The 13,260-nt window shown below is 33.4% G+C and overlaps 3 protein-coding genes across 8 annotated transcripts; 1 reads left to right on the top strand and 2 right to left on the bottom strand.

Annotated features, from left to right (window-relative positions):
• Nucleotides 1-281: 281 nt before the first annotated feature.
• On the bottom strand, nt 282-7,289 carry LOC145739175 (uncharacterized). 6 transcript variants are annotated; one of them, XM_081994593.1, is made up of 8 exons: nt 7,054-7,289; nt 6,148-6,326; nt 5,720-6,081; nt 4,095-4,578; nt 3,758-4,035; nt 3,402-3,698; nt 3,168-3,341; nt 282-2,633 (listed from the first exon to the last, which is right to left on the bottom strand). In XM_081994593.1, the coding sequence occupies exons 2-8, from the start codon at nt 6,320-6,322 to the stop codon at nt 2,100-2,102; spliced, it is 2,304 nt and encodes a 767-aa protein (XP_081850719.1). In that variant the 5' UTR covers nt 6,323-6,326; nt 7,054-7,289; the 3' UTR covers nt 282-2,099. The 6 variants fall into 6 exon arrangements, with proteins under 6 accessions (XP_081850719.1, XP_081850714.1, XP_081850715.1 ...); XM_081994588.1 differs by lacking the exon at nt 7,054-7,289 and adding an exon at nt 6,709-7,036 and having other exon boundaries at nt 6,148-6,329; XM_081994589.1 differs by lacking the exon at nt 7,054-7,289 and adding an exon at nt 6,709-7,036.
• Nucleotides 7,290-8,342: 1,053 nt separating this feature from the next.
• On the top strand, nt 8,343-10,245 carry LOC145739192 (R3H domain-containing protein 4-like). Its single transcript, XM_081994619.1, has 5 exons — nt 8,343-8,421; nt 8,485-8,638; nt 8,701-8,858; nt 9,318-9,752; nt 9,805-10,245. Exons 1-5 carry the CDS (start codon nt 8,358-8,360, stop codon nt 9,918-9,920), a joined length of 927 nt encoding a protein of 308 aa, XP_081850745.1. The 5' UTR covers nt 8,343-8,357; the 3' UTR covers nt 9,921-10,245.
• A 136-nt stretch (nt 10,246-10,381) lies between these two features.
• Nucleotides 10,382-13,213, bottom strand: Tbc1d22 (TBC1 domain family member 22). Its single transcript, XM_081994611.1, has 3 exons — nt 13,010-13,213; nt 12,045-12,178; nt 10,382-11,737 (listed from the first exon to the last, which is right to left on the bottom strand). The coding sequence occupies exons 1-3, from the start codon at nt 13,069-13,071 to the stop codon at nt 10,527-10,529; spliced, it is 1,407 nt and encodes a 468-aa protein (XP_081850737.1). The 5' UTR covers nt 13,072-13,213; the 3' UTR covers nt 10,382-10,526.
• Between the last annotated feature and the right edge of the window lie 47 nt (nt 13,214-13,260).

Raw genomic sequence — 13,260 nt, 5'->3', positions numbered from 1 at the left:
AAAGTTAATAGAGAATAATATAGGGCAAATCCTCTGTACAAGCAAATATTCTTTGGACAATTGATTAAGATCAGCAAAAATAAGCTGGGTACAATTCAAAAATTTATATTTTGTGAACAAAGAATAAATCAACGTTAAAACTACTACAATTGAAGTGATTGTTTACTGTTTTGAGAATAGTAAAAAAGACGATTTGAAAGCTTGAGTATGTTAAGAAAATTTCTGGGAGATTATGGGCTTGTGACTTATTAGGTTTTTTTAAATATGTGAACAGCTAAGACTTGCTTACATTAAATATTTATTTTAAAGCTTATTTAACAAGTATCACTTATATCTCCAAAAGTGGTTTAAATTAATAATAAAGTATAATGTTCGAATAAGAAAAAATAAATTACTATAATTATTAAACATATAACACAGAAAGGTATATTCCTATATACTAAAACAAAGTACTCAACTAATCAGCTTGTCACAGCCATGGCAACCAACAATACATGGACTTGTTGAGAGAATAAATAGTTAATAAAAGTAAGGACCGGTTCTACAGTCATGATATAACGACAGATATAATGCTAATCGCGTAATCAATACTATCTCTTGATTGGCAATATGGCAACAATAACTTATTTATGTAAAGAAAATTTAATGTGTGTCTAGGAATAATAATCTCCTAATAGCGCTATATCAAGCTTGTATGTAAAAGTCGGTCCTTACATAAATAGAATATACCAAAACAATATGTATATGTTAGAAAATTGCTATAAAGACTCAATGATAATAAACAAAATCATTATTTCACACTGCCATACACATAACTAAAATTACATACACATAATTTACGCAAGCAGTGTCAATTAAAGGAATGATATTCAATACCATAATTATGAACGTCAATTCTCAGTCAACACTACAATTCCCAATTACATGAAGTGTAGATGAGACAAGTTTGTGCGATATTATCGTATACTGAATAAATGCCAGTTCCTTAATGTCAGAAAATCAGATATAGGCTACAAAAGATATACCTAAAATTGGAAAAACCTGACAAAACAAAAATCTTTCAAAAAGAAGTAGTAGACCTTCAAAGGGTAAGGTCTGCTCTACTAGTTTCGGACATATAAATGGCCATCTTCAGGAGCTCAACTCAACAATCAATGCGCCGGCTGTCTTTTTAAAAGAGGAGAGACAGTGAGACCCATGTTATAAAGACTTAATGTTTTTAAAAAGTAGGTTAAAGGGGGGAATAAAGCTTACTATGGAAAAAAATCTGCCACTACATATTTAATCACATTAAAATTAAAATTTCTCAAATTAGACCCATTTTTTAGGGCTGGGTGAGACGAAAGATAACTAACAGATTTAATCCACCATCCACGGCAGAGGCGATCGAACAGGAAACAAAATGATTTTAGGGTCTCACCCAGCCCTCAAAAATGGGTCTAATTTAAGAAATTTTAATTTTAATGTGATAAAATATGTAGTGAAATACAAAAGTTATCCGGGCTTATAAGCCGTGGTCCAATGGAATGTAGTATGTATGTATGTATGAAGTTTTAACCGGCCGTGAAAGCCTTCATAGTCTGATAAAATATGTAGTGTCAGATATTTAAACTACTTTTTAAATTCACCAAGTCTTTATAACATGGATCTCACTGTCTCTCCCCTTTTAAAAAGACAGCCGGATTGATTGTTGAGTTGAACTCCTGACGATGGCCATTTTTATGTCCGAAACTAGTAGAGCAGACCTAACTCTTTGAACGTCGAAATAAAGTATTGTGGAGACGACTGCGTGTCATTCCCTTCCTTTTGTAAAAATCTTTCAGTTTTCAAGTTTGCATAATGTTTGGAGAATCTTTTATTTTTTTAATTATAGTTACCCGTAATTATAATTACTGTTGAAATATTGAAAACAATTATGTAATCACAAAACAGTCGCCAAAAAAATAAAGAAACATGTGCATAGATGGCAAAAGACCTAGTATTGTTGGTGGCAACCGTAACCAGAACTAACAGAGTCCAATGTCATTTTGGCGGCTTTTAACAAGGAGATTTTGTAATTCAATCGCAGTTGCACAATAATTAATCAATTAGCAGGTAAATTAAAAACCATGTTGGTCAATAAGACGAATGATCGACTCATGCTGTGACAATTCGGTATCTCCCGAATACTGTAACCCATCACCAGTCTCAGTAACATCAGTTTCTAAAATGAAGCCGTTGACGTCCGGCACAAGTCTTTTACTATCACCTGTAATCAACTTATCACTCGCAGGTCTTTTACAGTTGACTTTAACGCTTCCTTTGCCTTTCAAAATATTTGGACGATGAGGACTATTGCTATGATTCAACCCTGACAGTCCTCGTTCAATATTAACAGTCTCCAGTTTTAAGTCTATAGTAGTTAATAGGTTGTTCCTCTGGTCATCCAGAAGTGGGTTGGCTAGTATTATAGCTCCTCCTAATTTCCGTGCACCGAAATTAGGTAATATGATCGGCTTCGGATGAGACTTGTACATCCTTATACCGTTAGTATGAGTACCACTGATAGGCAAGATAACTTGTTTTCTCAATGGAGCGTTTGCCGCGGATTGAGGTGATTCCAGCGTAATTATGTTGTTGCCAATTTTTAATAACTGCAACAAATTGCACTTGAATTTACACCAGAACTACGTTAAACGCAAGCATGCAAATTACGTACGATTCAAAGCCAACCCAAAAGCGGACACACCAATTCTTCTACACAATACCTAAGCTTTAATATGGAATAATAGGAACTAAATAACTACTAAAACAAATCTCATAGTTCACTGGCTTTATGCAGTGTTGGTATAACTTATTATAGGAAAAGTCATATAAGAGTTACAGCCAACCCAGTTGTTAAAAGATGGCAAGCTGATAAACAGATTGTCAGTTTCTTTTTTGTACAAACGTTACGTAAAACCAGACTTCTATTAAACACATGCGTATTAGTACGGGCCGAAGCGCAATATCAAAAATGTTTGTTACTTTAGCATAATGTGAAAATCATGGTAGAACTAAAATTGGGGATATTTGCACATTAAACATAAAGGTATACGAATTTAGTTAGATCGGGGTGCAAACATTATAAATGCAACATCAAACCATAAAGGATGAGTAACAAAAATAGAATTCAAGAGTAGCCTTACCTGAACGGCATTTAACACAGAAACGTTACTGACGTTGACGGGCAGAAGCACGAGTGGAACAGTACCGGCGGCACTCTCTTGAGTATTTTCTTCGCTTAAGTTTTTTGCCCGGGTAGGGTGGCCATTGGATAAAGTGCTAGCAGATTCATTGCCTCCTATTCCAGTACACAATTTCTGGAACACCCCAACAAACAATACATAAAAGAAAGTTTCAGAAAGTGATATAATACATACTTTAGCACCTAAAACCGAGGTAGTTGTTGCTTGTCTTGTTTGATGAGCTGCAGCTCTAGGCATGATAGGTACAAACGAACTCGAGGTTGAGGGTTTACTTTCAATGCTTGTGCTTGCAACTGGGGCCGCAGCGGGAACGTAAGTAGTATTTAAATTTTTTGTATCTTTTGCTTCCCCGTTTGGGGACGTATAGGAACCAGGAACTTGCTTTAAATCATTCTCTTTAGCAGCTTTTCGCTCGGCTATCAACTGATGGATGTCTTTACTACGCCCCGGTACTTGCTTTCGAAGATGTAGCTGAAAAAAAAAACAATCCAAAATCAAAACAAATACCTAATCCAATTTGCTTTACATACCCTATGGTTGGAACACGTAATCGATCTCATGCAAGGGCCCTTATTTCCTTCGACAACTCCGCAATGAGTATCGGGGTCGTAATTTTTTGGAAGCGACTTTGAACTGCTACTGCCGCTGGTACTGCTTGTGGTACTGCTGCTGCTACTTGCACTTCTTTTAGATGAACCAGACGACGACTTCTTATGCCTACTACTGTGAGTATGATGATGATGTGAAGTTGAAGTACTTGGAGGTAGTGTATCCATAGGTGTACTTTTTGTTGATGAAGAGGAAGATGCTAAAAAAAGTCACTGATTATAATAGCCTTCTCAACACTCAAATATTCATACAGCTTACATTTAGATGAATGGTGGCTGCCGTGACTACTACCATGGTGGCTGCTGCTACTACTGCTGCTGCTGCTGCTGTTTTTAGACGGCGATCTAGGATTGTAATGTACTGAAGAGGATTTAGAAATATGATGGCTAGAAGAGGAGGGACTTTTAGGACTATGATGACTGGAGGTATTACGAGAGCCATGATGACTTGACGACGAAGATGACGAAGACGATGATGAAGAAGAAGAGGGACTCTTAGGAATATGTCCTCTGGAACTATGGTGACCAGAAGAACTTTTTGAACTATGATGTGTAGCTGAAGACACTTTAGAGGACACTTTACTATCCACTTTCTCGCTCGAGGTAGTTGCTGTTGCGGTGTGAGTTGCTGTACTTGTCACTGTACTGGACCTAGATGACTTTGAAAATCCTATTTTTGTTACAGAGACTTTTAGTTGAGGCAATGTCGGTTCAGCCTTTGTTGGAGGTGGTGTAAACGGTCTCTGCAAAAAAAATACAAAACTACTTTCAGAAAAAAACTAATTATGTATGAATGCTGAATCTAACTAAAATAAATTTAAAGATATGATTTTGAGTTATATATTTTGTTGTTTTAAAAAGAACAACTTTTGAGAATAAAATATCTTTCAAAAGCTTTCTTTTTAACAAAGCATAATTCAAATATTTAAGACAAGTAGTAGTGTCTGCCAGTATACCACAGAGGTAAGAGATTAATAGTAAGATTAAGAGATATTTTTTATTATTCTCTCACAATGGAAAATGTGGGGCCACTGACATGAATAGTTTAAAATTAATAAAGGTCTGATGAACCAAAAGGTAAAATACCTCTTACCAGATTCATAATATTAGTCAAAACTGCAAATTTAAATATTTTAATTCAACAAGACTTTGGAGGTTTGAGTTTTCAATTAATTAATAAAAATTACAATTCCCATTAGTTAAGACAAATTATTGAAAGCTTTAACAACAACTAAACATCATTTCATGTATAAAGAATGGCACTCATATAAACAAATAGAACTAGTTTTTTACAAAAAGTGAGAAAGGTAATGGATAGCTGACCTAGAAAAATCCCAGATCAATAAAATATCTCCAGCATGTTTCCTGTAAATGAGACATTAAAATTTATTAATTGCTAGGTCGTTCTCCTATTGTTTATTAGTGTATTTATGACAACAATATCAACCATTCACTAATAAATATAAATAGAAGGAAATGAGTACCATTCCTTTTTAACATACTTTAAATCAGCCAGCCATCATTTTTTAGAATCAACATAACAAATTTTGACCAGAATCCTAGACATTAAAAAAATCTCAATTTTTATAGGTAGGTACTCCATGTATAAGACAATAAAAACCATTTTAAATTATATCATAATTACTGCAACATACTCAGTAGTAATTAAATGCTAAATGGAAGTTTTCTTATCATGTTTACTGTTCTAGGCTGGGTTCTAGGTATGAAACTCTCATTAAACCGCTGCATTCCACAGTGATAAAAAAAGATAAACATCAAAACAAAGACTCCATTAAAATTAAAGACATAACATTAATATGGTTAGGTATTGATTTGAAGTGTTTTATGCAAATAATAAAATAAACAAAAAAATATCCAATTTACCTTAAACTCAAACAACTTAAGTGGGTCCTGCAAAGAACTAGAAGCCCCAGGTACTGCAGGAACATTACTATTCGTTGGATAAGAACTAATGCTGCCATTTGAACTGGGTTTTTTACTATTAACATTCTTGTTTTGGAGTTTTTTTTTCACCACAGGTGGGGCAGGGGGCTCAGTCCTCAAACAATTTCTATGACTTAAAATATCCCTAGGGTTGTAAACACAATTGCAGTTGGTGCATCTCCCATAAATTCGCTCTTCTATGGATGGGATGGTCCCATAGAGTTGAACATCTCTGCGTGGGAGTAACTGTACACCAGGCTCTGAACTTGTGCTTACACTACTAGTAGGATTATTTCTTCTTTCTTTGAAAAATGTAACAAAACCATTATTAAACTAGATACTATATTTGTTTCATTTGAGTTATTTACCATTTGCTGCTCTTTCTCTTTCAGCTATTTTTCTACTCAGTCTTCTGACAGAATCCCATCTTTTCTCTCTAGTAATAGTAGAACCATCTGAGTTGGTCTTCAGGACATAGGAATCATTTTCATTGTCTTTGAAATACTGGTCCATTTTCCTAGGAGCTTTTCCTGGGTCACCCATGCAGCTGCTTGTAAAACAAAGAAATATTTGCAATTTAGTTATAGTTAAACAACATCAGCACTCACTTCAGACAATTTAATACAGAAATGCTCTGCAGTTAATGTTTACAATATGCCTCTTCAAGGCATACTACATGATTAGTGATGTCTATGTCTATCAATAAATTGCTGATGTTTTGTTTTTGCATATAGGATTGTGCACTTATACTAGTTAAGCAAGTTCATATAAAATGAGTGTCATAAAAGCTTACTACTACTGTATAAGAAAACTTTTAACTAGTAATCTACTTTCTATCTACATTTTACAAAGCCAGAAAATACAAATTACTTGAACTGCAGCTTGTTTTCTTTCTATTTTACTACATACTTCTACACGTGAATTCTAACCTCTTTTCCGCAAGGGCCGAGACGAACTGAGCCTCCTGCCCAATGTGCATTCACTTGGTTTATACTGGGATTAGCACAATTTTTAGAAAAAATTAAATCTAAGTCCCTCTTAACAAACAGAAGTTTGTCTGCATGACACACTTCATTACTTTAAAAAGCAGATATCAGTCCGATTTTTTTGTGACAAGAACAAGAAGAAAGCAATTTAAATTTAAATAAACTAATATATTACAAACTGAATTTTTATATAATTACGATCATTTTCGTTTTTAAAGTTCAGGTAGTTAATTATAAAAAGGAGAAATATCCATATATATTATTGTAAAATGAGTAAAATGACAGCACCTGACGTCACGGATCTGTCGGAACTATGGAGGGGATGTTAAAAGACACGACCCAGAAGGAACTTTTAGATGAAAAGCAAACTCCACTCGACCGGAAACATTTTCAAATAAACATAGAGTCAAATACCAGAAAATGTACTATTTACCTACAATTTAATAACGTAGAAAGAAGTGGTTAAAGGCACGAAAAATTAATATAATTAAAATACATGAACGTCTCATTTCCATGCGCACTCATGCGCAGTGTTCAACTTCGATAAAAGGGGGAATATTTATCAATGGAAGGGAAAGCTTCCGTTTTATGGTACCGCCCCATCCCATCAGCTGTTAAAAGAATAGATTTGGATTTGTTTTTAGTCTTATTATATTCTTGACTTTAAGATATATTATTATATTATACTATATTTTCAACTCTTGAATATTCTGTGTACATACATTGCAATAACTTGAACAAAAGGGCAAGAAGGGGTCCCAATTATACGTTCATTTGCACCCAAAATAGTACCATTGTGCTCATATTAACACAAAATAAATTCAACGCTAATATGCAAAAACGTATACCCCCATATACAACATCAGATCAGCTAATTCAGCAGTTCAGCACCCAAAATAATTATTAAAGTTTAAAAAGCTAAGTTACTTCTCCTCATCCCTACAAAATATGTCAAAACTGTTGACTGAACTTTGACAGTAAATTTAGCACCTTAATAATATTTTTGCATGAAAATACTTTACAATCAAGAACATAAAGCCCTAATTATTATAAAAACTTGAAAACAAAATTAGATAATGCAAAAAATCAGAAATACCTATGCAACAACTGTACAAAACAATGACTGTACTTATAAGTCAAAACTGTCGCTTAAAATAAAATTATATGCTCACCTAATACCATTAATACTACTGGAATGCTTCAAAACTGTTTTACCATAATAATTTTACTATATAATTTATTAAATATCTTCTTATTATCTCATTAAATAACTTCAAAGAAACATTACTCGTTTCTTCAAGACCCTCTTCTAATGACAGAAGCAAGATGGCTGCCGCTTCAAATTTTGCTCAATTATAAGCGTTACGCCCGGTTAGCATAAGGTTCATTTCTGCATAATCGAAAGCCAAGCCGCCTGTGTTCCTACATGGTAATGGGGATGCTCTTCTTCACTCTGGACACTTTATTAAACAACATATTAATGAGAAATTAATAAATAAACTTTGAAAGTTTAAAACTTTGAATTTTGGAGCTGATAAAAGCGAATTTCTGCTAGTGGAAATAAGTTTAAAATTGACTACTGACAGTGACAGATGACAGTCGACCGACAATTGCATATTGCATCAGAAAAGAGGGGAGGGCAAAATCTTTGGAATTGTAAACTCTTTCATTTTTAATTCGAAACTAATTAATTAATTTTAAAATTATCAATTTATTCAGCCAAAAATTGCAGTACAGGACTTTCTACAATATTCTTTACCCTACCTACATCACAATCATCTTTGTTGCATAAGATGACAGTAATTAAAGGTAACAATAAATCATATTTTGTTAGGCCTACTTCAGCTCAAGTTTCTGATACTGAATCTTTGCAGTAAGTATGGTTGATATATCAATATAATTTGTTTTGTACACACAATTTCTGGACTGTTTAAGCTTGGGAAGTGCCTCAGCTAGTGATACAGAGTCTCTCAATAATGAACCTGTTCCTCATAGACTATTTCATAACTTACCAGCTAGGACTGTCCAAGTTGAAGAACCAGTTAACTTGAAGAAATCTTCAGGAAAGAAGAAAGTGCGTCGTTTTCAAAACCGTAAGTTTGGTGTTTATCTTATTATTGACTGATTAGTAGTTCAATGTGTAAAATGTACAAATACCTATGTTAAACATACACAAAAGCTTCAACAATAGCATTTATAGTGTAGGTCAAATTAGTGGCTTACAAAAGTAAATTTGCGCACCATTAGTAAAATGTAGTACAGCAACAGCATTAATTTTGCTAATAATTCTATAATAAGTCCTTCTCTATTAATTACTATACAGACAAGGTTCTTGACAGTAAAAGAGTTGGTACTTACTGTTGGTTATTAGTTTAGTTCTTCAAAAAAGTCCAATAATTTTAAGCTGTGATTTGTGTCTACTTATCCATATGTGAAAAACTGAAAAACATATATAAATATGTATAAAGAGTCTACAAAATTAATCAATCTGTTTTAATGAAATTTAAGGCAGTTTGGCACTAATATGTTTGAGTGAATATTTTACTTTTAAGGTTGTATATTGCAAACCCTTCTTGAAGAAGATGATTCTGAGAGTACCTTGGTAGTGATAGTAGACCCATACAAAAGTCCTTTTGCCAGGCTGCTAGAGGACCTAGATGCAATGAAATTCTGGAATGACTTTGTAGAAAAATCTGAAGAGGAACAAACGCATATTATTAATGCATTTTCTGAACACTATCACACAACTAAAGTTCCAGTTCACCAGGAAGGTGAAGCACAACATATTGGAAGGGTGTCATCACGTGTAAAGCGCACATTTAAAACTAAAAAGAACTTGTCTCTGGAGTCAGTCAAGACTTGTGAAGATAATTTGCTCAATTTTTTCAATGTTACACCTAAAGATGTTTATGTGCAAAGCCCATCAACAAGTTTTGAAAGGTTGTTGCTAAAAGCAATTGCCCACTACCATGGCCTTGAAATCAAATGTAAGGAATTTTTGTTATTCAAATGGATGAAGTTTTGATTATTTTTATGTAGGTGTACCTTCCTCTAATGATAGATCCTCCAAGCCTTGCATTGAAATCTTCAATACTAGAAGAAACTGGGTGCCTGCCAGTTGCTTCCTAACAGATTTTATCAAGCAATTAAGATAGAAGTGATTTTATATATTGCAAGTTGTTTTATGGTGTTGTTTTATTTTAACGTTTATGTGCGGAAATATGGATTTTATTTTATCAACTAATATTAGCTTTTTTAGTTATATGTGGTTACTATAGCTTGTATTTGGCTTTTATACCAATGTGATGAATATTGCCTGAAATGTATACAATAATAATCAATAGACAGTACTGCCAAAAGTACAAACTTTTCTGTAAACGTATTTACTGTGTGTCTTGTCACTTCTTATTCCAAATTTTGGGATGTTGTATGATGTATGTATGTGCATTTAGCTTCATTAAAATGATTTTTAAAAATAGAGACTGACTTTTTTTTTACAGAAGTTTTTAAAGATTGCACTATTTTCAGGAGTAAAACAAAGACTATAACAATTCTTTTATTAAGCAGATCTATAAGTGGAAAATCAAATGATGCTAAAGGAAATCAAAGGCCAAAACACATTAAATAAGAAATGTATTGAATCATAGGTAATTAATTTATCACTAAATATACATTATAAAAATATGTGAAGTCATGTATTTACATATAACAAATAACATACTTTAAAAAATTTAAAATCAAAAATTTTAAAACTGCTTTTTTCAACTTTCTGTGTTGTTTTTTGTATTACATGTTAAATGGTTAGGAGCATCAGCAAACATGACTTTTAATTTGTACGCTTCAGCCACTAAAAGGCTAATTTGAGAGCTAGTCCAAGTCTGAGTGGGCAGATTTTGCAAAAGCAAAAGTAGCCCTTGGAAATCCCGTTGTTGCATTAAGTCGTCCTTCCAATATAACAGGAAGGCTGCACAAACATACAGCTGGAAGGTAGCAAAGCAGTCGTTCTCAGCGAGATATGTATCCCAAAGGCGGATGGTACATCTTAGCGGTAATTCTCGAGTAAGTAGGTTGTTCAGCCAGCGAAAAGAAAATTGCAAATAGCTAACATTGTGCTGTTTTAAATGTCTATGGAGGGTTTCATCTACACGTTTAATTAACTCTTCTAGTTGTAACACTTTTTTCTGGATGCCAATTTGGGCAAAAACATAGTTATCCTGAATTCCATCTAAGAATTTTGATAAGCACCAAAAAGAATCGGCTTCTATAATTCTGCGTTGCTCTTCTGCTAAACTGTCGACGGCAAAGTTTTCAAATGGTTTGTTATCAGGAATAAATTCTTGGAGAAATACTACAAAAAATGGAGTTACTAAGTCGTTTATACCCTGAACATATCCCGATGCGGGATGCCTCATAGACCAAATAAAAAGTATCCTTTCAAACATAATTTGCACAGTTTTCTGCTGGAACAAAGCTATAGAAGGATTCATTCTTGGCACATCAATGTTAATTTGGTGCTGAATATCACGGTTAACCTCATCATGCTCAGTATAATAATACTTTTCAACTAAAGTCCAGTAATCCTGTCTTTTCCTCTCTAAAACACCCTCTCGCCTTTCAAGATTAATGGGCAAATACCCTGACAAAAGCCTCCAAGTAATTCCCCTTACTTTCACTGGAATTCCGGACCAACTCAATTTACATAACTCTTGCAGTGAAGGTGGATTTGCCAGCACTACTTCAAACCTCTCCAACTTTGATTCACTATCTTCTTCTTGAGGTGGATTAGAGCAATGCATTTGTAATGGCCTGCCTGGAATCCTACTTATTCTCACTATTTCTGTATCACGGATTATTTGAAGGGAAGTATTGTGCAGGTTTTCTGAAGAAGACCGTTTAGTTTCAGTCGTATTTCGATGAGTATTTAGGACGTTTAAAGCTGCCGACTGGGATACCTTTTTTGATATTTTTGTATCTGAAATTGACAATACATTTTGTCAAATCAAAACCAGAAGATCCAAGGTGATCTATTATGTTTTACACAATGTTATTCAGTGATTTCATCAGATTAAAAACTTTTTACATGTTTTAAAGTCCATTGTCTATTTCAAATGTTGCTTCCAGTGTGCAATAAATATTGTGAAAAAAATACAGTGACAAAATATTATAAATCACCTGGTAGAATATGAGTTTGAATATTATAGAGAAACACTGATGATCATATTAAATAATCACAGTTTTTCCCATTTTTATTTTATGCCAAAACACACCAGTCAACTTACTCTTCAAGCCAGAACAAAACTCATCATCATCCATATCCCAAGCATCACTTACAGATTCCTGGAAGTCCTGAAAGGATGTAGAACCTTGGTGTTTGCTTTTGCTGTTGCTTTTTCCTTCCCGTTTAGGGCTGGGCCTTGAAACATTATGCAATAGTTACACTGCAGTTATGTGTATAAAGTCAGGAATTTGTTATTTATTTATTTACAAATATATTATAATGTAAACAGACTTAATAATAGGTTCATTATAATTCAGGTTGACATTTATTATTTAGTATGACATAGACTTATTAGGAATGAGTAATGACCTCATTAATGAAAATTATTTGGCTTTGTTGAACACTTATAAATAGTGTTATTATAGGACATCCCTACTTAAGTGTATTCTTGTACTTTTTTTCCCCCAGTTTGAATTTATTGTAGTCCTGCATTTTTCCATCAGAAATAGACACATAAAACCTTAAGTTTAGTCCCATATATTAAAAGAATATAAAAATATAATTATTCATTGAAAACATATATTATTAAGTATATTACATACATATTTTGTCTTTATAACTGACAGTCCTTATTTCTTCAATTCAATTTAATCTACATTGGTTTAGTTTAGTTTTGGGAGAGGCTGTAGACTTACAACTTGAAAATTTGCATATTTGGTATAATGCTACAAAATAACAATAGCATAATATGTATATAGTTCCCACATTGAAATTAAGTGTATATCTGTATATAAATTCAACTGGAATGAATTTTTTCTGCAATGAAATCATCTATTATCATAAAATTTGTCATAAAAACTGTGACAACCTCATTACACATGAAAACCTATCTTTTACAAAACCTACACAATCAACGACACAAAACCTATTTAAAACTGACCACAATAACAGTAAACAGGGCTTTAAAAGTATGTTAATATAGGTGAAATCTCCTATGACAAATCAAAGCAATTTAAAAGCTCCTACCTCCCAGGGACATTTTTGATGTTTTTCTTCCAGAAGGACGCCTTATCATGGTCCGCGTCCATGACTGAGGACGGCTAAAGTTCAAAACTTGAGTATGAACAATTCATGATTACCTAATTTATATAAAAAACACAATTTTTGAGCAAAAAGTCACCAACAAAACACAGGCAAAGGAGTCAATCATCTAATTTGAGGTTATGTGTGGCAGTCGATGACAGTGACAAATGACGTAGCACAGCGGTTACGATTCT

This window comes from Ips typographus, linkage group LG16 (assembly GCF_016097725.1).
Source record: "Ips typographus isolate SLU linkage group LG16, UJ_Ityp_2.0, whole genome shotgun sequence".
In the NCBI taxonomy this organism is placed as follows: Eukaryota; Metazoa; Arthropoda; class Insecta; order Coleoptera; family Curculionidae; genus Ips; species Ips typographus.
This window is presented reverse-complemented; position numbering and strand designations above follow the sequence as displayed.

Excerpts from the sequence above, each read along its gene's own strand:
- Tbc1d22 (XM_081994611.1), bottom strand. The coding sequence starts at position 13,071 with ATGGACGCGGACCATGATAAGGCGTCCTTCTGGAAGAAAAACATCAAA. Across the intron at positions 12,179-13,009 it reads ATCAAAAATGTCCCTGGGAG|GCCCAGCCCTAAACGGGAAG; the intron begins GTAGGAGCTTTT and ends TAATGTTTCAAG. Across the intron at positions 11,738-12,044 it reads GTTTTGTTCTGGCTTGAAGA|ATACAAAAATATCAAAAAAG; the intron begins GTAAGTTGACTG and ends TGTCAATTTCAG.
- LOC145739175 (XM_081994588.1), bottom strand. The coding sequence starts at position 6,758 with ATGCACATTGGGCAGGAGGCTCAGTTCGTCTCGGCCCTTGCGGAAAAG. Across the intron at positions 6,082-6,147 it reads AAGAGAAAGAGCAGCAAATG|AAAGAAGAAATAATCCTACT; the intron begins GTAAATAACTCA and ends CATTTTTCAAAG. Across the intron at positions 4,579-5,719 it reads TTAAGTTGTTTGAGTTTAAG|AGACCGTTTACACCACCTCC; the intron begins GTAAATTGGATA and ends TTTTTTTTGCAG.
- LOC145739192 (XM_081994619.1), top strand. The coding sequence starts at position 8,358 with ATGACAGTCGACCGACAATTGCATATTGCATCAGAAAAGAGGGGAGGG. Across the intron at positions 8,859-9,317 it reads AGTGCGTCGTTTTCAAAACC|GTTGTATATTGCAAACCCTT; the intron begins GTAAGTTTGGTG and ends TTTACTTTTAAG. Across the intron at positions 9,753-9,804 it reads CCATGGCCTTGAAATCAAAT|GTGTACCTTCCTCTAATGAT; the intron begins GTAAGGAATTTT and ends ATTTTTATGTAG.